Below are 24,251 nucleotides of genomic sequence, written 5' to 3'. Positions count from 1 at the left end.
GCAATTCGGACGTCTCCTGGCCATCCGACGCACACGCCACCCGTAGTGTTGGACGGCCTGGAGCCATCCGATGCATCCAAAGGGTTATCACATTTGATATTTAGCGGCCGCGTTAAATAACTCAACCTATGTTTTGGCAGGTCAAACCTGCAGACATTTAACAGGAGAAGACCATACAGCAATACTTCATAATATGGATTTTGGTGTGTTAAACATCAGCATTCACATGTTATTCCCCAGAAACTCATAGCAGGTGCTATTTATCTCACCATATAAATAACAAATCTGTTGTATTGTTGTTTACAAGGTGCAAACATTTGAATCTATACTTATAACCAAGCCCTATATAGCCTCCTGAAGCTGGCGATAGGATGGCTTAGAGATATTCAAAAAAGGAAATGTTTGTAGGTACAGCCAAATCTCGAACCCTGAAGGAGGACAGGTGGGATTTGATCTCCCCTTATTGGTAGTGAAAGATGCAGGCAGAAGGCAAAACAATGAAAAAGTGGGCTCCAGTTTCTACCATGTTGTATAACCCTTTAAGTGGATCTCCACGATACGCCTGGAACTAGAGGAGTGAAATGAACTTCTTTGTGTGGAAAGAAAGAGGGTGGAATTCGATTGATTTTAGTATCTGGCAGCAAGTAGATCAGTACGTGATTGAAATGTGGATTTCACACTACTGTAAGGAAACCGTTCCTGAGAAGGTTTTATTGACAACTTCATTAACACTACACAGGCAGTTCCATAATGTACCACACGGTTTAATTCTTGCCCACTTCTATTTAATCTTTTAAATAGAGCTTTTGAGTACTCTCCTAAACAAACTTAGCACTAACTCCAGTCAATACAAAGATGACACAGTTCAACGTTAGTGTTACCAATCATGAAAGTGGGTTATTGCTCTCAACACAAACTCAAACTCAACCCCCACTAGACATTCTAATATCACATTCCCTCGATTTTTCTTTGACTCAACTCTGATTTCCACCTGTGTGTGTCCTTTTTATTAAATACAGCTATAATGATTAAAAAGGCAATCACCTGAGTGTCATCCTTCACAACAAACTATTGGACGAAGGCGTTTAAAATATCAAGTGCACAACAACTGTAAACGTTAAGAAAATGAAACTCTTTACTTCATAACCGTAGAGTGAAAACAAGAAGTTGGAGTCTTGAGGACTCATTTAGAGTTTAGTAGAGCAGGTGCACTGCTGTAAATTGGTGGTACTCTTGAAAAAATGTGGTACCGCCACTCATTTAAAGTTGAGTGAAGTGCTGTGTTTACATTGGTGACTGCTGACCCTGCGGCCTAGCCGCCAAAGGGGTTGTTGGTCACTGGGAAAGTTGTCATATATGAGAAACCACCAGTCACTTTCCCTGCCCATGTCCTCCATGCCAGCTTAGCACACATAGGCAGGGAAATCCAATATGGTTCCCACCCGCAGAGAGAAAACTCCCTGCACATTCATCCATTCATTTTTTATATTGAGACAACAAATTTAGGCTTAAGTTGCTTATTTTCTCAAAAAATGACAAGTTTAGCTAGTTGGCCCTTTGAATATCTAATGACAAATATTCACAAAACAGGGATCGCAGGCAGGAAAGCCTCAATGAAGTGGACAAACTTCTCCCAGGGTGGCAAAAGTCATGGCCTCCACCACCCTGATGAGCCAGCAGACCATTCACTGGGATGTAAATGACCTTCCTACCATTATAGTAACGCTCCCCTAATATGTATCCCCAAGCTAAAGGTAACACACATCACAGAAACAATTCATGCAACTGTATGTTTTATGGCTGACATCAACCACAAAGATGTCACCACCCCATTACTAAGGCACAAATAAGTGTGCAGAAGCTTAAGATATGAGAAGGCGCTTGCTCTTACAGAAGCAAAAAGGGATCAAGCTTGGAAGTTCAGAGAGCTACCAAGAAAGACAGATTTCTCCAGAGCCGTCCAAAACGTTGGAATGTATTGCCCTGCTCACCTCAACCATTCAGCATATCTAAACATTTCCTAGTCTGAACTCAAAAAGCTCAATACCTAGACAAAGAGTCGAGTGTAAGGAAATCCTCCTTGATGACATGTAAGCTCATATGTCCATCATCTTCCACCAGCAGCGGTCGGTGCAGGTAAGCGCTGAGGGGCAGGGTGAGGGGGAATTTAAATAAATAAGTAACTCCTATTCCATCATCTGTCGACACCCCTCTCTGCAGTGCAATGCCCCACCGACTCCCCACGCTTTCCTGCACCGCCCGCCGCCGTCTTCCACCCACTAAACAGCAAGGCACTAGATGTTAAGCTCACTCATTACCAGACCCTAGTTGGTACTGAACGTTGGTACTTAACCAAACCTGAGCGTCTCTATTGCTTGGTGCAGAAATGTGTGCCTGATAACTATAGGGCTAACCACAATTACCTATGTTCTATGAGGCACTCGAAGGCACGATCTGCTCTATGGAAAACCATGTAAAATAAAAAAAGAACATTATTGGAATATTGCCCACTCCATTGAAGACAATCGAGCAGCCATCAACATCTCAATATACTAATCTACTGTCCCTCTCCTGCCTTAACACAGAGAGTGTGGATTGCAGGGTAATAAGAGAGGCAGTAGCTGGGCGGTGAGGTAAAACAATCAGCCTTCCGACCTCCTTCCTCCTGTGGATCACACTGCCATTGGCTTGCAGTGATAGTCAGAGCCAAGGAAGGAGGGAGAGGAGAATTCTTTGCAGTTATGGTCTCTTAATCTCACTAGCAAAAAAAAGCAATTTGGCCCAGCAAGGCAGAATAAAGTGTTTCCTCCTTTCACAAATCATACTGTCCATTGTTGGTGGTTACTACAGGTATAACCCATTGTAATGGATTATAAGCCTATGTCAAATTCGTTTTAATTTCTTTTTCATTAGTTCCTGTCCTGCAATTGCACATATTTATATGGAATGTGAATACATCATGTTTCGCTAGATATTAGGGCAAAATACATCCGTGTGCAAATGTCTAGCGCTGTGATGAATTTAAACATGAGCAACACAAGCAAAAGTCACATGTTCTGTTGTTCCTGTACTTTCCAGAAGGTATGCCTGTAAGAAATCAGGTGATTGGTACAGGGAGGCAAAAGCCACACTCAAGCAACAACCACAGTCTTTGTCAGGGTACACTAATCTGTGCTTAACCCTCTATTGATGTGGCACAAAGCATTCAGGCTTAATTTAGAAGCAATTTGTAAAGAATGTATGAAACACCCAAACAGTTATAAAGTAAAAACACAACACAAGAAAAATTCTAAACACATTTAGAAAAATAGAATACATTTAATAATAAAATGAAACCAAAACTACAAAAATTTAATGAATAGAACAGTGTTATTCAAGTTCAAAGTTTTAGGGGAAAGTAGCACCTTAAAGCACAAAGTGCCACTCGCGATGATCAGGTTGCTTTAGACCAGGGGAAAGTCATAAGTTCTGCCTGATCACGATGTAGCGCAAGTCAGATACAGGGACCAAGTTAGTCCCGCAGAAGAGTTACCTTCAAAGTCAGGTGCAAGGAGTTCCATTTGTGGTAGAGGAGGCCATGGGGAACAGAACCATCAGTTTTGAAAGAACCCCTAAAAGGAGAGCAATGGGACTATTGGACAGATGATGCAAGGAACACTGGAGGCTGAGACTTCATATTGGTATGCTGTATTCCTCTCTGTGTTGACTTGGATCATGATACTGATATGGAGGATGTAGTGTTCATCTATCTATGCTTTTTGGAGGGCTTATTTTTTTAATTATAGATGGTCTTTATGTACTTTGCAGTATGCCTATTGAATGAAGCAAATCGGCCCAAAATAATGCTGTTACAATGATAGATACAGTTTTTATGCCTAAAAATATGCTATAAAAGACCTTTGATAAAAGAAAACAAAAAGTAAAGTTTTACCTTGTGCACTGACCTTATGTACAAACACAACCTTTCTCTAGCCAGTCCAACCTCCTTCTGATGAATTATTGAAAAATTGGAAATTATACCGGGCATCCTGACACGCTCACACACCTCCTTAGGTAACACCCATATATGAACTATGAATAAATATCTGCCACCAAGCCACCCTCACCCACGATACTCTGTACCTTCCTTCTACATCCCTATCCAAGAGTCGTGCTCTTCACACTTATCCGCTAGAGCATACAACAGGTTTCAGAGCGTTTAACAGCAGGAAGACACAACCCTATCTTACATAAATCTTTACTGACCCATGGCAGGCAAGAGAGATATCCACAAGCCACACTTGATGCTCACTCACATTCTGACACCCGTTCAGGTCGGCTGACCAAGTAGGAGTAGCAGAGAGAGATATGTCTGCTAACCATCCCTCTATTGCCGTAACATTTTTACATGCCTCAGAGAGGCAACTATCCTCATTCACCCTTTGACAAGTTGAGACAAGTGTCTGTAAATGCCACTGGCATCAACCAACATTACATTATGGTGGGGCACGATGCCCAAAATACTCATCATATACGCTCGCCCGCAGGCTCTGAATAAGAACTCCTTCCTCTTGGCTTCTGCTTGCTTCGAACTCGGGTGGAAAAGAAGGGACTTCCTTCCTTGTACAACCAGAACCAACCAATCCTGGTGCTAGAACTGGTTGGAGCTAAGCATGGGCGGATTTTGCGGATCCACGATTCGCGGATTCAGCGGATTCACGGATCGTGGATCAGCAAAATCCGCGGATTCAGCGGATTTGCGGATTTGGGGGCGGGGCTTCCTCGAGCGTGTGGGCGGGGCCAAACGGACGGGGCTTCCACGCGAGCGCACATGCCTCTTGTGTGTCTAAAAGGTCAGAGACCGATCAGAGCAGCAGATTAAGAGACAGAAGCCCCTGGTCACAGGAACAGCACGGGGGTTGCGCTCGTAAAAGTCAAAGATGCCCAGCCTCCCAACGCTCACGTTTTTTTTTGGGCTGCTGAATGAGTCACTGCATTTGCGCTTCAACTAGTTCCAGCGACCAAGTGTGTGTCACTATGCAATCGCGCCGAAGTGCGCAGGGGTCCCTTGAGTGAAATGTCCATCATAGTGGGTAAATGGCGGGAAGACGGTGCACACCTCGAGTGTGTGGGCGGGGCCAAACGGACGGGGCGTCCATGCGAGCATGCCTCTTGTGTGTATAAAAGGTCAGAGACCGATCAGAGCAGCAGATTAATTTTTGGGCTGATGAATGAGTCACTGAATTTAAGCTTCAACTAGGGCACATGCTTTATTGATATTTGCAAGTGTTTCCTGTTGAGGTTTATTTTTTTGTGCCAGGACCGTCGTGCCCGAATGAACCCTGCCCTTCATATTTATTCAAGAAGACACCACTGTTGAAATAATTTACGATGGCGCCGGCAAGCTGCCAGCGCCATCCTGCAAAAGTTACTTAATTAGCTTCAACAGGAAGCTCCAACTGCTAAAATAAAGCAGGCGCTCGAGCCCCTGCTGTATCTTATCTGTTAGAGCTTCCTGTTGAAGCTAATTAAGTAACTATTGCAGGATGGCGCTGGCAGCTTGCCGGCGCCATCGTTAATTAGGCGCGCTTGAACTTTTGACCGCAAAATCCGCTCCGATCGCGGATTGCGGATTTTCGGCAAATCCGCGAGAGTTCGCGGATCGCGGATTTGCCGAAAATCCGCAAAATCCGCGATCGGAGCGGATTTTGCGCTCATGCTTAGTTGGAGCATGCTAACTGGGTGCTCATTTTGAGGCTGGGACCACCGCTGCAATCCCTCAGCTTTTTCTCAACTCTGGGATTGCAGGCTCTCAATTGTGCATTTGAGATTGGCTGGCTCTAGACAGCCAGCCAATCTGACTTCTGAACTGGCATGGGCAGAAGTAATAGTGCAATTGAACTAATCAGTCCTGTCCCCTGCCTTCCCGCTGTAAGAGCGCGAGCCTGGGGCACATTAATAAAATTATATTTCTTACCATTTTGTTAATGTGTGTGCCTGCAGCGCTCGCAGCAGGTGGGGAGACGCTGCTATGCTATAACGGAGGAGCCATCGCTGGTAAATGCTTAAGGCTTAGAAAGACTAAGGATGTGGCTAATGGCTGCAGCAATGTACAATGAAAGCAACTTTTGCATGTAACAATGTATTATACTATTGCACAAAGCTACCTAATGGATCACAATATCACTGACAATTACACTGCCATGAGAGTGCGGGTTATATACAATCAGGCATATACATATTAGCATTTTGCAGTACAGAACATTCTATTACTGTTGTATTCTTTTATGTTCTCTTAAATACCTTTGTCAATTGGCCCTAACAGCTAAAATGGGAATACAATGGGAACCGAAAGGACTGTGTCCTCTTTGCACTATTAATGACAGGGAGTTGGCTGTTTCAGGGCCGACTAACCAAGGCTAGCAAGAGTACATAAAAAAGTACTCCTGTGTTAATATCATTTCTCACTCTCATAAATGTTTCGAAAACTACCAATAATGTTTGTAACATGAATTACAATTTCCAACAGATACATGGGACACAATGAGTAAAATGTGTACTGGTACAATGGGGAAGAGAATAAGTTTGCACTATTCTTGTTATGTTGTAGGATGTGTGATACAGAACATGGTTTGCTCCAGTCTATATTAAACATAGATTATTCTTGGCCAATTGCAAACCATGAAGCCAACCTATTTGTTTCTAATGTTTGCGGTCTTAACCTAATAAGGAGTGAAACAAATATAAATGTTTACACTTTATAAATGAGAGTAATGAAGCTGGGTTTGAAACAAATTCAGTTTGCTCTACATATTTTTATGAAAGCAGCCTGTATTTGTTTATTATTTGGTAGTGTTTATTATCCCTGTACATGATTATTGTGTTTGCTCCCCTTAAATCATTATGTTACATCTTCTTGCCCATCCCGCGCTCACCCAGGTCTGTAAATGTTCTATTAGTTGTGTACCACTTGATTCAATGCTTAGTAGAAGCCCCATATAATTCATGTTTAGACTTTACTATAGTATAGAGTTTTATTGATTCATGATCTGATTGTCACCTTTCCCTATAACTGTAAAGCGCTCTGATATCCTTCGGGATCTAGTCCACGCTATATAAAACTTTATAAATAAATAAATAAATAACGTGCTCCGTTGTTTTAACAAATGTTTCTCAGTGACTTGATTTTGTTAAAGGACTTATGACTCATATATTTATGCAGTAGCTTAAACAATATTTTTCAGATTTTGAGTGTGATGACTTTCGCTCTGCCTTTTTTCCTTTTTAATTACAAGTAGACACCCATGTGTGAAACTAAAAAAATTAGTGCCAGCACCAGCAGCCCTTTTCAACCGGCGGTGACAGTTCCCAATGCTGCTGATGGTCACTCAGTGTTTCAGGGAAGACTGGTGTCACTCAACAACCATACATACCATCCTCTGCTCTGAGCCCTCGCTTCCTTGTCCAAAGTTCTCTGCCAGCCCAGCCCACCTACTGACTACTTGTGATCCACAACTTGGATGTGCCACTCCATCCTAATGGTCCTCTTCACAAAGGTAAACGTACATGTGTGGATTTTCTACAAGTAAATTTACACTTACACTTTTGAGAGACTTTATTACTTTTGGCTAGTCACAGTTTACCTGTGTAAAGTGAATCCAAAGTATACACTTACATGTACCTATGCCCTGTAATAGGGGTAGACACAGTAAATATGTCAAATACAATTGTAAAGTTTCTAATAGTATTGACTTTACAACTGTATTTAATGTCCAAAACTTGGGGCGGAGATATCCCTATGCTAACGTATGGAAACAAGTTGAACATTTTGTAAAATCTTTTTAAAAAATAAAAGATATATATATGTTAAATATTAATGTTAATTAATTTTACATATTCATTTTCAGTGTAGAACAATATAAAAAAGTGACAATGGTAATATTTTAATTTTCAATTAGAATTGTATTTATTTTGAAAAACTTCAATGAATAAAAAAATATTTTCCTAAAGTTAAAATTTTAAACTCTCTCTCCCTAACCCTCCCTGACCCCTCTGCAATCCTCCCTTAATCCTTCCAGTTTAGTCATATGTATTAAAAGATAGGAGAGGTAGAACCATTGACCTCGGATGTAGGTATATGAACATTATTTTGTAACTTGTTAGTAGTACTGTTGAGTTCTACTAAACGTGCTATAAAATCCCTTTTGTGTATCAGCCCCTAAATGTCCCTTAAAGGTCCGGCCTAAACATCGCTCAATGGTCTGGCCCACTCACCCTGTCAATAACACCACATCACCCACCCCTGCACTGCCCCTGGCTTCCTCCTGGTAATGGCTGGAGGTTGCAACCTCCAGTTACCCCATTTCCTGCTCCAAGAGACCCAGCCAAAGGACATAGTGGAGCAGGAAATGATTAAAGGGGCTTAGGCCTAACTTTGCATACGGTAGTCAGGTAAAACCAAAAACTCTTCAGCTGTACTAGTTTCATTAAAAATATGCAATGCTCTATGCAAAGTTTTCATCTTATATCAATTTGAACAAGCCCTAGATGCTCAATTACCTCCTACATAAAGGAAACAAGCCCTAGATGCTCAATTACCTTCTAAATAAAGGAAAAAATGAGTGGAAAAAAAGTATGATTTGTACGTTTTTTGTATCAGAACAACATTTATATTGTGTCAGCCCATTTTATTCTCTTTGTTTGAGAAAAGCAGGGGCAACCCAATGTGGCCTTGAGACTTCACATAGGGTCGGCTTTTTTGAGGCCGATAAAGGTCCAATTGACAGAATCAGGCCATTTGTGACACCAAAAAAGCATTTTTTATGTACAAAGTCCCAACTTGTGATTCAGTAACCTCTTACCCAATTACAAAATGGGTTTGGGATTCGATATTAGAAAGGGAAGCTTTTAGGGAATCTCTTCCTAAAAGCGACTCGTAAAGGTATGTATGAATGTTTTGTGAACGAAATGCCATTGCAAAACATTTGCATTTTACCACTAACTCTAAGTTGATGGTAACCCATCCGCAAATAGGAAGGAGTCCTCCAGGGACCCCTTCCCATTTGTGAATGTTTGTGAAAACATTTTTTCAGGGCAGGCAATGACTCCCACGGATCACTGGCTATTCTTAAAAAATGGAAAGAAAACTTTTCATTTTTTCATTATGAAAAGCATCCATTTTTTGCATTTCAAAACAAAAATTGCTTTATTTAAAAGCAATCACAAACATGATGGTCTGCTGGCTCCATTAGGCCACCAACCCTGTGTTTTTTGCAATTTCCAATGTGTCGCAAACCGAGACCAACCTCATGAATATTAATGAGGCAGGTCGATTTATTAACCCCAAGGAATCGCTAAATGTGTGAAACACACATTTTTATATAGCTGTTTTGCAATTACCAAACAGCGAAATTCACTATTAGGTAATCGCAAACCCAAAGCTACGTACATCTGGCACTAAGGTCCAGATGCTTGAAGCTAAAAACTGCTCGCAAAGGGGCAGATTCTCAGAATCTGCCCCTTTGCGACCGGTATTTTTGCATTTGGGATGCATCATTCCAAATGCAAAAATCGTAAATTGAGAATTCGCTAAATTGCGATTTACTTGCATTTAAGGAATCTCAAATTGAGATTCCTTAAATGCAATGCAATAAAGTTGAAAAAATAGCAATTTCGCTAATAGGGCACGCAAATTACCATGAAGTACAACTTCATGGTAATTTGCAAAAACTTTGAAAAATGCACTAAAGTGCATTTTTCAAAGTTTCATGTTGCGCACACACATGCCCTAAGGGCATGTGTGTGCGCAACATATGTGCACAGATCAATTTCAGGGGTGCAACAGGGTGTCCTTTGGACACCCCTGCACCCTTGAAATCGCATTCTCATTTTGCGATTCGCTAATTGCGATTCGCAAATTGAAAATTCTTCCCATTCATTCCTACGGGCCTCTAGGCCCATAGGAATGAATGGGGAGGTATTCTTAATTGCGAATCACAATTTGCCAATTGCAATTAAGGAATTTTAAGAAATCACTATTTTTAAAGTGATTTGTTCTTGCATACCATTTTGCTATTCCTTATTAGCGATTCCTTATTTTTCGCTAATAAGGAATCGCAAAATGGATGATTGATGCATCTGGGGGAGAGTTCCTACAGCAGTTTCATTTAACTAAGGTATGTTTATATTTAGCTGATTTGTATGATAGCACTGCATCCTTGATGCATTTAGGTATTTGCCATTTAGCACCTGTCTATTATTAAACATTTGGTCCTCTAAAAAAAAGTCACGCAAAAAAACTTGGTGTGGAGGTAAAGCAATTTTATAATTTGAATGCATGTTATAGATTTCACTTCAAGGGCTGTGCCTGCTTTTATAATTATGATAACAGTAATAGTTGAAAACAATTTTCAATCAAAGCATCGGCAGAGTGATGACATGACACACGAGCACATTAACAATCTGTAATGTACACATATTTCACTTTACCTTATTATTTAAATGACAATTACCTGACTAGCATAACTCAATTAAATAAATATCATTCCCTTCATAATGTATTACCTGATTGCACGCAGTCTGCAGTTTTGCAAACGCCATCTAAAATAAAAAAGTAAGACATGTAATTATTTTAATTTCCTTTTTTAAATTCTTTACGTCACAGCATGATTGTTATTAGTGAAACACGTCTGAGTAATAAAAATCCCCAATAAAATAATGCATCAACATTGCAAGTTAATTATGTAGATAGACTCAATGAATGCATGGGCATTGCCTTGAGTAATTGATTGCTTAGGTATTGGGGTTTCCAGGAGAGCTGGTTGGCTCTGTCTTCATTCTGGAAACTGGAAAGTCAGACATGCAAAGAATGCAGCAGGCTATAACTCAGCTCTCTTAGTATTTTAGCCACCTGGCCTATGAGTTCTCAAAATATCTTTAGAATTGTGAATAGCACACATATTTCCAATGCCACATATCTATCTAAGCTTCATATGGCTCAAGTTTCAGGCGTATAATAATGACAATGTGGTTTACCTGGGCACATGTTCAACTCAACTAAGTAATGGCAGTGCCAGTATCAGTTTCTGCTCTTTGCTCTAAGTTTCAGATGAATTTCTATTTTGTTTGTTCAACTGGCCATGACTGATTATTTCTACCACTGTTTCTCAGAGGTGGATTTTTTAAAACCCTCTATTCACCACGTATGTGTATGTGTGCTTTCTACTGTCTTCTCTGCAGCGTTTTTAAAATGAATTGTGGAATGCACCAGTTTGTATTTCATGTGGAATTAACCTGTGTGTACTACATATTTTTCAGCCATGATTCCATACATTACTATTTAGAGAAGTGGTGCCCTAGATTGGTCCACAAGGGCCAGATTCATTCCTACTATTCCAATTAAGCTGATGGGATAGATCTAAAAATTAAAATCTAAAATATAATTATTTGCCTATGCAGAAGATATCTTAGAAACGCGGCATAAATCCTTCCTTTGCTGGCCAATATTGAACAGCGCTGACAAGGGCTAGCCAAAAAATCAAAGGGGGTCAAAACGATTTCAGCACCATACCAGGAATGGAACCGCCTGACTTTTAGTCAGTGGTTTTACCTGCAGTATTAGGATGCGACCATCCCTATGGGCGGTCGGAAACTTAAATCTTTCTATTGCAGCTTGTATGGTGGCCGGAAAAGGGCCACAGCATAAGCTGCAATAGAAAAATGGATGTTTTCAGACATGCCTGCACTGTGTGGCAGGTATCATGCGGTGCCTGCCACATGGTGCAGGGATGTTTAGGGGGCACCAGGCCCTATAACGGAGGGGCAGGGGGAAGATGGCCCTGCTAGGGGCCCCCTAAGTCCCTTTCCACCTGCCTTTTTATGGCAGGCGGACAATCATAAAAGTGCTGCCGGAAATGCATAATCCCCATAGTGATGCCTGAGAAGGCACTGCCTCCATTGTGGGGAATGTGATCCGACCGATTGACTGCCCGCCAGGCTCCTTTAGCCTATCAGAAGCTGTCGGTCGGTCCCTGCACCTATGCAGTCCAAGTGTCTGCATCGTAATTCGGCGGTCTAACTGAGGCCTCAGATGTCGATGGGACTGACACCGATGTGCCGTCCGTGTCTGTCCCACCAACATCGTTATGACCCCAAAGGTGTAATCCTTTTTTGACAGTATTATGTTGTAAATAAAGTCTTGGGTTCTTATAAATGTGAGGAATTTTGAGCTAATCTTGTTCCCTTGTACAAGTACCTCCAGCTCATGAGCATCTCAACACTTTTCAAAATCAGTGAAATTGGTGTAGCTTTCAATAATTTCACCATGCGATGTGACCCTGATTATTTCACATGATGGGCAATAGTTTACATACATTCTCAGGAAATAGTGGTGCATCTGCAGGTATTAGAAATTGGTAGGAATAGCACTTCTCCACTATGTGAACAAAGAATTAGGAAGGGTAAAGAGGTTAGCATGAAGATCTTGTTAGAAATTGAGTTTCTGGTTGGCAGAAGTATGCACTCTGTCCACGCAGGAACCACAATCCTGGTCAGTAAGTCACAAACACACCCAAAATGAACTTGTGCTCACCCTCTGATAGCTTGGCACAGAGCAGTGAGGCTTAACTGAAGAGCCAATATGTAAAGTATTTGTGCAATACTTCAAACAATGACACAGTGAAACCATCCCAAAAATACTCCACAGCAGTTTAGGAAAATAGTGAATAATGTTATAAACAAACCAAGACCAAAACGAGAAATTTTCAATAAGTAAAAATTGAGTTATTTTTTTTAAAGAATAAACTGAAATGAAGCGCTTTAAAGCATAAAGCACCATCTGGGGCTATCTGCACAAAGTTGAATATGCCTTGGAAATGGTGTCACTGAGCCGCGCAGTCGCCATAGCGTCGGAGTCAATCCTCACAATGGCTGCAATGTGTCCGCAGTTGTAGAGATGCTCCGGTTCTGAACTGCTGTGTCGACGGCGATATGTGGATTCCGCTATAGCAGTACCTGAGACCCACTTTCAAGGTTCCAGGACTTGGTTGGCACCACAGGGAAACAGGCAGGGTAGACTCACAGATGACAGAGTCCCCAAGTACTGTAGTAGAGTGGTAAGAAGTATTTAATTATAGTAATAATAATTATTATTTTTATAATAATAATAATTTTAGTAAAGAGCATTTATAAAGCTCACGGCTACCTCAGTCGAGGTATCACAGCGCCAGCATGGCAAACAGCAGAGAAGTAGAAAACAGAGCAGCTCTTCCCTTTGTTTAAATTGGCAGGTTTTCAGGGCCTTTCTGAAATCCTGCTCCATGTTCAATGAGCATAAGTAGGGGGGCAAGTCATTCCACAGTTTGGCAGTTCCCACCAAGAAAGACCTACCACCCTGTCTAGCTTTGGAAAAGCAGGAGACAGCAAGGTAGCGTTGGGGGCTTGATCTTAAGGTCTGCTCTTGGTGGTACAGGCAGAGTCTCTTCCTTAGGTAGCCAGAACCCTTGCCCTGGTAGATATGGAAAGCAATGGTCAGGACCTTGTATTCAATCCTCCTGGCTACAGGGAGCCAATGAAGTTGTTTGAGATGTGGGGAGATGTGCTGGTACAGCGGGACCATGCTGATTAACCTTGCTGCTGCGTTCTGCACCATTTGCAGCCTTTTGTTCAAGAACCCAGGTAAGCCCAGGTAAAGGCCATTGATATAGTCAAGGTGAGATGTCTCCAGGACATGAACCTTGGTTCTCCAGTTTTCTTCCGGAAAGAAGCCCAGAAATGTTCTGATGTTTCTCATCTTTACGAAGCAGGCTGCCGAAACTTGCCGGACTTGAACTGACGTGGCTAAGTTCTTATAAACACCAGACTCCAAGGTTTTTGACTGATTCCTTAGGAGCTGGTGGGGAGCCGAGTTCTCCAGGCCACCATAAGCCTGAAGGGGGAGGGAAGTTTAATTAAAAAAAAGACCTCCCTCTTGTTGGCATTTAGTTTTAAGCAATTTTCATTCATCCAGCCTGCTAGGTCTTTTAAACAGTCTTTGAAAGAATCAAAAGCAGCAGCAGAGTGATCTTTAAAGAAGAACACCAGCTGGGTGTCATCCGCATAGGAGATCACCTTGATAACTCTCCTAGCGATGAGAGCTGCCAGTGGGGTCATGTAGATATTAAAGAGCAGCAGGCTTAAGGCTGAGCCCTGGGGCAATCCACATCTGAGTCGTTTCACTGAGGAGAAGAACGGGTGGAGAAGGACTTGCTGGCCACGGCCATTGAGATAAAGATGAGAATCCACTCATGTGCTGTCTCCTGTACACCTATCTGCATGAGTCTTTCCAGCAGGATCACTTGCAACACCGTATCGAATGCCGCCGAGATGTCCAATAGTACCAGCATGGCAGATGAACCTTTGATGTCTCTAAGACTTCAGGGCAGGAGAAATCAAGCAAGCCCTTGAGGTCACTCTAGGTTCAAGTGATGTGGATCCAATCCTTCTCAGTCATGCCAGGTGGGCAGCAGGCAGCAAGCCAGCACAGCAGAAAAGCAGTTCTTCCAAAGGGCAGTCCTTTTATCTGGCAATGTCTTCACTGGTCCCGGAAAGTACTGAAGTGGTAGTAAGAAGTCCAGTTCTTATACCCAGGGGTTCCTTTGAAGAGAGGAAGACTTTAAAGAGGGCTTTGAAGTGCACAGAGGCCCTTCCTACCATGGCTCCATATTAATTGCTGGGGATTAATCAGTCATTTGTGTGGGGACAGGACACAGCCTATTCAGGTGTAAGTGTGAGGCAGTGCCCAGCTCCTCGCTCCCATCCCGCCCAGGGTGGCCCATCAGGAAGTGGATGGCCTGTCAAGTCACACCTAAGCTCCATTTGTGTCTGGCTGTCTAAAGGGAATACACAAACTTCAGCTGTCGCCCACCCCTGTATTGGAGGTAGGCTGAAGGCACACAGGACTATGAGCAGAAAAATGCCATCTTCCTAAAGTGTCCCAATGGAAGTAAAAACCACTTCAAGGCCGCCACTAATGTGGAAACTGGATGGGCTACAATTCAAACATAATGGTGTCAAATGGATGCACAAAACCTTCTCAAATTGCAAAACTAAGAATGTTGTTTAGGTAATTATTTGCTCCTGTCAAAAATTCTATATAGGAAAAACCAACCAAGAGTTCAGGTTGCGAATTGTGCAACACTGTTCACGTATTCGGACAAGGGTCATAAACGCTCAGATGGTCAGCCATTTCATTCAGGCCAATCATAATGAGAAAGACTTCAAATGGACTGTATTGAGAGTCATAAAACAAAACCCCAGGGGTGGGACATTGAAGTTGAATTATTGCAAAAGGAGGCATACTTGATTTTGAAATTCAACAGTGTTAATACAGGCCTGAACGAACTGTCGGAAATTTCTAAAACATAGACAGCGTTTTCGTTATTAGCGATAATCCTCAGAACGAACCATATGGCATTAAATACGTCGGGCTGGATTGATGATTATAGAATAAATGCTTTGAGAAATTCGCCACACGAAAGATTTCATCAAATTCAATAATCAGGAACTACAAGAACTAGGTTCCATTGCGAGATGTTGGACAGAGGACACCCCTCTGAAACTGGTTGTATATGAGAATACAGATTCCGCTACCTTCTGACTCGATGCAGACACAGAGTGAAGAGTTGTAGCAGTGACATGCTCCTTACTTCAAAGTAAGTGAGCACAACCGCTAAGTGCTGTTCAATGCTGTATCCCAGAGTGGACACAATTCCAAACAAATTCATCCGAGTAGCCATATGCGAAGCTACGCGAAACGCACTTCGCACTACGCGAACTTCACGTAGCACTACGCGAGCTGCGTAGTAGCATGTTCGCACTGTGCAAGATGCATTTTCAATGATTGCACAGTGCCGGATGCTTATTCGCACTGTGCAATCATTGAAAACTGCATCTTGCACAGTGCGAGCTGTAATTTTCTGCTTCTCGAGTAGATTTTTACTCAAGCGGCAGCTTTCTCAACGCGAACTAGTAGTTTCTCATCGCGAGCATGCACCACCACTCGCAATGAGAAACATGACCTTCCCGCGTTGAGAGTCTCGCCGGGATGTCATTTTGCTTGCTCGCGGTCGCGAACATGACGTTGAGGACCACGAACAAGCAAAAAATGACCGCTGCACTACGCTACGCTGCGCTACGCGTGTTCGCACTGTGCTACGTGCAGCTCGCGTAGTGCGAAGTTGTGCAAACTTTGCAAACTACGCGAGCGTAGCGTAGTGATTCGCCCAGGGTTACTCACAAGGGCATGCATTGTAAACCCGAGACAGAAGATTAAGACTTAAGAAAACCAAGAATAATAGTAAGTCCATGAATGTGCCCCTTAACACATTATGTAACACTAATTTAAAATCCAAATTGTTGGCTAAATAGGTTGCTTGTGTTTTCAGACCCGACAGTCGGCAACACGACCGATGTGACACATTTAAAAAAAGAAAAGATGACCTTTGTTTTAACCACATCGCTGCTGATTATATTCTTCTCCTGAGCAACGAAGGGGTTAACTATTGAGCGATCATGATAAAAGGAAGGGCAATACTAAAAAATCCCCCTTATTTTTTGTTTCTTTAGACATCACCCAGTCCTTGCCCTGAAGATAGTCCCATAAAGGTATAGGGACTTGAAATTCATCAGCACACATTACCCAAGGGGAAAACAAGTCTTTTTACAAATAGATATAGTCTCACAGGGATATCCTCTCTGAATACATGACCCTGTGTGCAATAACACTATTCCCTTTGTTTGACAACCTCCAAATATTGTTCAATTCTGGCAATGAATTCAAGACTAGGGTGGCTTTGCAAAAGTTGACTGGTCTAATACTTGAAAACTGTCTTGTTATTTGTGTATTTTTTGTTATGTGAAACTATTCTGTTAATTATGGTCAGGGTTTGTGTTATTTTGTTTTATGTTTTGATATAAGCAAGAGGTGTTCTCTAGATCTGTCCTATAATTAACTACTTGAACAATTTACAAAAATTGTGTAAAGAAAAAACATAATACATTATGTAATCAACACACTCAGAAGTTTGGTCTCAGGTTGCTAATGGGAAGCAGCATGAACATCGCCAGCTAGATAATCTTTTGTATTATGTATCTTTCTAAAAGTGGCATTTTTAAAATAGTAATGATAAATTCGACTTTGTTCGTAAAGATGATTTATCATTACCATTCCAGAGGTATTAAACATGACAGATCTACAACCTCTTAATCAGGAATCACAGCTTATTGTGTGTAATACGGAATCCACAATGCTATCCTATGAGAGCCATAGGCCTCACAGTAGTGAAAATTGAGTTTAAGAGTTTTTCACTGACAGGATATGCAAACTTAAACATGCATGTCCTACCTTTTGATTACACAGCACCTTGCCATGTGGGCTACTTAGGGTCTACCTTAGGGGTGACATTTGTAATAAAAGTCGAGTTTTAGGCGTGGCAATGGGTTTTAAATGGCAAGTAAATATGGCAATGTAAACTGACAACACAGGCTCTGCAGTGGCAGACCTGAGACATGTTTAAAGGGTGACTTCCGTGGGTGGCACAATCAGTGCTGCAGGACCACTAGTAGCATTTAATATACAGGCACTGGGCGCAGGTACTGCACTTTTCTAGGGACTTATAGGTAAGTTAAATATGCCAATTGTGGAAAACTCAATACAAACCATGTTTTAGGGGAGTCAGAACAAGCACTTTAGCATTGGTTAGCAGTGGGAAAGTGCACAGAGTCCTAAGTCCAAGATATATAATTCAACAAAATTGGAGATAAGAAGGCAAAATGTTCGGGGGAAGAAAAATCTAAGGCTGACAGGTCTACCAGCTTTTCAATGCTATTCTAGAGCAGCTACTTAAAAATAAATTGCCAGTGCTCCCAACTGCGGGCAATAAGGCCTGTTACTTAACCACAGGCGAGCACACATAAAGGGAGGGGGAGATAAATAATGTGTTATTGCACTACAGGTGCAGGCAATAAAGCAATTAGCACATCACCTAATGCATGCCAACAGACCCAATTCAGGCGGTAGTATCTCTGTTTTTGAAGCCAAAAATGTCTTCATTTTATGTGTCTCCCACCTAAAGTAGCCTCTGCTTAGATATATACCTATGGGGAAAAAAATAATTCCCCCAATTTTTCTTTCAAGAGCTCTCACTTTTACATATTGCCAATACGCCCCCTCACACATCACCCAAAATGAGGAGCACTGCAGGAGCAGGAGCAGCCTCTCACCTGGGTGAGGCCGCTTCTTCTGCACCTCCTGTGCCTCTTCTAATTTGGTTTGATGGACACGCATTGCTGTTTAGGCTCCTTGTGAAGTGAATCCCAAATATAGAAAAATAAAACAACAGGGTTTTTAAAAATGTTTTTCTACTTTTCTTTCACTGGTTAGGCTTTCCAAAAGCAAGGATAGGAGTTCAGACAAACATTGTTGTCGCCCAAACATTCAGGTGAGCGGTTGCTCCTGTGCTCAATGCTCCTTATATGCCATCATTGCAAACATTGAGAGCTGACCAGCCAGAGAAATCTCCCTTTGCTAGCCTGGAATTTTTAAATCCAACCTGCAAAAGGAGCATTCTCATAGGCTGACCAGCTTCCAACATTCTACTCTGAGTGCTAATAAAGAATACCGATAGAACTATAAAACCAGGCACATTACAGAATCTCCTCTTAAATGCTCTGAAGACAGCAATTTTACAAATTCAAAGCACTTTCAGGATAAAAGTAAACTTTCATCCCTTCCTCCCAAACGAACTTCTGCTAATAATGCACGTTGTTTCTGACATGAAACTAAACTACTGAGAGCAACATTCCCGTGACTGCAGAGAAATACGCAACCCTAAACTACACATAAAACAAAAACGAGCAACGCGCCAGGATCTATGAATACAGTGCCCGCATTTCATTTTCATATAAATATCAAACAAACGTGGTTTTTTTCTGGGTCTTATTGAAAAAATTCATATTATTCACTGGTACATGAATGGAGTTGGGAAGGATATTGAACTTCCCTGTCGCAAAAGAACATTCTGGTGCGCATGGTAATGGTTGATCAATATTTTATGGCAAGACCAAAAGTTAGCATTAAGCATGTTTAGATCTCTAAAATCTCTAATTCGTATAAAGGAAGGGACTAACTGTCTTCAGATAGAGAGAAGTCCATGTCCCTTCAGTTTCTCTCCTGGAGCCACGTGTATAAACATGAGGAATAAAGATTACCTAATTGCAAATTAAAGCAAATCAGAATCAAGTAATCACTGTTCCTAATACATGAAACTCCAAGAGTTTCATTTAGCATTTCCTAAGAGGCCGCAAATCAACCTACCTCATTAATATTAACGAGGGAGGGCACAATTTGTGACCCACTAGGAATTGCTAAAATCATGGGGATGGTGGCCTACTAGGGTCAGCACATCACCATGTCCGTGATTGCTTTTTAATAAAGTAAAGATTTTTTTTTTAATGCAGCCCGTTATTCTTAAAGGAAAATGGGATGCATTTATAAAAAATAAAAAAAATGACAAGTTTTCTTTTCATGTTTTAGGAGCTGGCAGTGGTCCCACAGACCACTGCCTGCTCTTAAAAAACCTTTTCGCCACCATTCCCAGAGGGAAAAGAGTCCCTTGGGAACCCTTCCCATTTGCGAATGGGTTGCCACCAACTTAAAGTTGGTACCCAAATGCAAACATTTCACGACTGCATTCACGGTCACGAAGCAATCATACATACCACTGTGATCCTGTATTTGGAAAGGACACCCTAAACAGGCCCTTCCACATACCAAATCCCAAACACATTTTGCGATTCAGTAACAGGTTACCAAATCACAAAATAGAGTATGATACATGGGAAAAGCCTTTCTGAATTTGCAAATGGGCCAATTCTGTGAATCGCCCTGTTTGTGAATGCAAAATAGGTTCATACATGTGACCCCAAATCTCTTTCAAACTGCCCCTTAAAAATCGTTCTTCTTGCCACTGCTTCCTCTACAAAATAAACATACACAGAACCAGAGCCATACCACTGAAACCCAATGTGATCACAGCCAGGCGGGCAACTAGAGCCAAATTTCGGGGGGGGGGGTGCTGAAAAATATTTCGGGGGGGCTAATCCTTCCAACCATAGACAGAGTGACTGAAAGGAGGGGTGAAAACACACCAAACACTTAATTTTTTTTTTAAAGACCTGTTAAGCACTCGGGTGCGGCTGCAATTAGATGGCCGCAAGCCTGCAAAGCTGTGTCAGCCCGGGCTCACACACACGACGGGGGGGGGGGGGGGGGGGGCTGAAGCCCCGTGAGCCCAATGGGTGTTGCGCGCCATAGCCATACAATGCCAAATGTTGAAAATCGTCAGGGTAGCATACAAACAAACCTAAATTATGTCATAAAATAAAAATACAACCATTCACATTCGTTTATTGTATGCTGCTATGCCATCTTTTATGCACAAATCAAAGGGCAAACTAAATTGTATCTTCGATCCAAGCAGCAGAAAAAGAATTGCTGGCAGGCGGTGTTTATTTCTCAAACTTAAACCCAGAGGAAATCTTCTGACCAACATACAACTGGGAGATGTGGAAGTGGTGGAGCAGATCCTGCTATTCATTTTCAGTAAGTGAAATGCCTGGCGTTTTGAATACCACTGTATTCACCGTACGTTTCTAGAACCGTCCCTCTAGCCCTGAAATCAATGCCAATCTGCGAAACCTGTTATGCTTTCGAGACCTGCAAGATATGAACAGTGCCGGACAGGGGAACCAAAAGCAGCACTGGCAAAATTGCTCAAACCAGTCTTGCTCACTTTGTCTCTTTGCACAATCTCTCTCTCTTCCCATCCTTTATTCCTCTCTCTCCTTCTCGCCTCTGTCTCTGATCACATTTCTTCTGCCTTCCCCCTCTCTTTCATTGTCTCTTGAAGTTTCCCCATGCCTGTTGCAGTTATCCTCGGGAAGCTGGGGAAAGTGACAGAGAGACCAGGGTTAGCCCTGGGGATTCAAAACAGGCCTCCAAGGGGCTCCAGCCCACTGGGGAAATGCCCGGTGGAATAAAAGGCCCCTCTGGCCTTGGATATGAATTAAGTTACCTACTACCTGCCTTGTACTAGTTGTGCCTTGTATTAATTACACACATGCTACTTTCGCCCAAAACTTCATAACTTCCAATTCAAAAGAAAATATGCAGATTCTGCACAGGTCAGGACAGCTTTTGATGCACCAAAGGCTTTTCTTGATTTTGAAAGTCTGCCTGCCTGCCTGAATATCAGAAACATTAACATTGCCATCCTGAGTCACTAGGGCTATTTGGAAACCTGTTATTGTTTTTCTACCTCTAGCCATATGAAAGGGCATCTGGCAAGTCTGTCTTATCATGTTGTTGCAACAGAACCTGCCACATGCTTGTGTCACACCTCCCTTCATGATCCCCCAACCCATAATGTATATGAATGGTTCTCGTCTTGTTAGCCATACAACAATAAATGCGTTGGACATTCATTTGAGGTCAGAAGAAGAGAAGCGAAATGTGGTGGCAGCGCATGTTGTACTCAGATCTGTCAAACCGTGATTCTGCTACACTGATTTGGTAAGGATGATGTGAACTAGTACCAGTGCTTTCTTTGCAGTTAGTGAATCTGACACTCATTTGTGGGGACTTGGAACTTTTTTCATCATTGATCTTTGACATAAAATAGAGAGCAAGAAATTAAGAAGATGAAGGGAAAGAAAGATAGGATAATACACCCACATGCATCATTGTTAGAATTTGCGATTCCTAAATTGCGAAAATTAAGGAATCGCAATTTAGGAATCGCAAAATCCTATGCATCAAGAAATCGCAAATGTTTTAGTGATTCCTTAATTTTCTTTATTTGCGATTCCTTACTTGCCAATCGCAATTAAGGAATCGGTTTACATTGATTCCTATGGGCCTAGAGGCCCATAGGAATCAATGGGAAGGCATTCTCATTTTGCGAATTCGCAATTAAGGAATCGCAAAATGAGAATGCAATTTCAAGGGTGCAGGGGGGGTCCAAAGGACCTACCCCTGAAATGTCACATAAGTACATTTTACTCACACACATGTCCCAAGGGCATGTGTGTGTGTAAAATATAAGTTTCACAAATGCACATTTGTGCATTTTTAAAACTTTTCGCAAATTACCATGAAGGTTTACTTCATGGTAATTTTCCCCTTCCTAATTGCGAATTCGCAATTTAAAAAAAATCATGCAAAACATTTAAGAAATCGCAAAATTTGCGATTTCTTAAAATGCGAAAAATGAAAAAAAAATGATGCATCCCAAAAAAGGTTTTTGCATTCGCAAACGGCCGAATTTTGCGATTCGCACCGTTTGCGAATGCAAAAAAGCTTGATGCATGTGGGCAATGGTGACAAAGGGGCACCGTGGGGTGAAACAGAACTTGAGTGAGATAAAATGACTAGAAGTGTGTGGTGGTGGAAGAAAGAGGCACGGGTTGGAATCAGGGCTAAGTAACCTTAGTATTTAATAACCGCTGCGTTCATTAGTACCTCTGCAAGACTCCTAGTGAGAACACTGGGATCCTGTACGCATAGATTTACACATTAAGCACTAACTAGTATCTTTAGAGGAGTACATGTTTGAGATTAGGAACTGGCTAGACCTTCTATTGCAAGTAGATGGGCAATGCCTCTATGCTCAATAATGAAATGTGTACCTTCTTGTGGTGGCACTCTGTTAAAAATATTTAGCAAATATCAAGGAGAAAAGATTATTGCACCGCCACCATAAGATTATTGAGTAATTTACATTGTGCCTGTTTGCCAGCATAGTCATCTTGGCACCAGGGAATTGTCCGCTTCCTCTCGTATTACTCGTTGACTTTATGCTTGCCTTTGAGCATGTGCACCACCCTGCTGCTGTTTAGCTAGATGTGTGCTATAGAAACACCATAAGCATATATACGGACATTATCCATACTGAGGAAGAAGAGCTAGCAAAGGAGATACATTTTAAAAGTTTTCTGAAGGCAATGTGTGAGTGAGTGTTTCCGGTACGAAAAGGACGTTTGGTCCAGAGTTGGCAACCCAACAGCCTGAAGTAGCAGTCACCCATATGAGAACATATCAAACAGAAGCGATTGTCTGGAATGGAAAATGTTCATAGTAGTGCATTGCAAGAAATGTTGAAGCGAAGGGGAATTTTCCATTGCATAAAAACCGGTGCTTAAGGCTATGGGGCCTATCTTCAAAGGTAAAAGTGTAAGTGTAACTTAACTCTTAAACTATGGAGCAAATTTACTACTTTTTGTTTGTTCAGCATTTCTGTGCGTAAATTTACTCCAAAGTGTCGAGTTACGTGTCTAACCCCTGAAACCAGAGGGTGGAGCCAAATGTAGAAATGCAAAGTTACTACTTGTAGCTTTTCACAGGTAAACGGATATTTCCACCACCATAGTGGAGAATTCACTATAGGAAAGGATAGGAAAAATTATAACTGTTTAATCATTATATATATGTTTATGTTTACAGATTTCTAGAGCGCATGGCTGCCCGTAAGCGTCCCAGCTATATATATATATATATATATATATATAGTCGCGAGGAGTGACTTAATAAAAGTATTTCTTGCCTACATTCTGCTGCAGAGGCCTGAGTTTCCTTCTTCGCCGGGGTTTTCTCTGGAAGTGGTCGGGATTGTTGCATATATATATATATATTCACTGAAAAAACCATAGGTTATAGACCATATATAGTTAGGAATTAGCATTTACAAAACCTTGAAAATTCACTGAAAAAACCATAGGTTATAGACCATATATAGTTAGGAATTAGCATTTAAAAAACCTTATTTTACTCACACAAAACCATTGAAATTCCATATATAGTTAGTTGCACTAACTATATATTGCGCACCCGCAATCCACTGCTGATCATGTCACATATTACATCATTCATGACATGGTCAGTGACATCACTGATGACATCACTGATGACATCTCAAATGACAGTGGAAGTATACGTGTCTGGACGAAGGATTTAGTAGGTGCATGACTGAATGTATGAGTGAGTGATTAAATGTGTCTCACTGAGTGCATGGGTTAGTGACTAAACTGTCTTAATTTGTGCATCATTATGTCTGTTGTTCTGTAAACTGCTGCATGTGTTGATCATTAGCTATACGAGAGGCTATATGTGTTATTAATTGGTTGCCCAAGTATTTCTATGGGAGATTGAGTTTGTGTGGGGGTGGCTGGAAGGTGTGTGA

At 41.6% G+C, this 24,251-nt stretch overlaps 1 protein-coding gene across 7 annotated transcripts in view; it reads right to left on the bottom strand.

Moving 5' to 3' along the window:
* Positions 1–24,251, bottom strand: part of MME (membrane metalloendopeptidase) — a 493,355-nt gene that overhangs the window by 311,721 nt on the left and 157,383 nt on the right. For all 7 annotated transcript variants that reach the window (XM_078667833.1, XM_078667832.1, XM_078667829.1 and 4 more), the window contains one exon: positions 10,543–10,578. In XM_078667833.1, the coding sequence (XP_078523959.1) occupies positions 10,543–10,578 (36 nt within the window). The remainder of the gene's footprint in view (positions 1–10,542; positions 10,579–24,251) is intronic.

This window comes from Lissotriton helveticus, chromosome 11 (genome assembly GCF_964261635.1).
Source record: "Lissotriton helveticus chromosome 11, aLisHel1.1, whole genome shotgun sequence".
In the NCBI taxonomy this organism is placed as follows: domain Eukaryota; kingdom Metazoa; phylum Chordata; class Amphibia; order Caudata; family Salamandridae; genus Lissotriton; species Lissotriton helveticus.
Note: the sequence above shows the minus strand (reverse complement) of the source record. Positions and strands in the feature narration are given on the sequence as shown.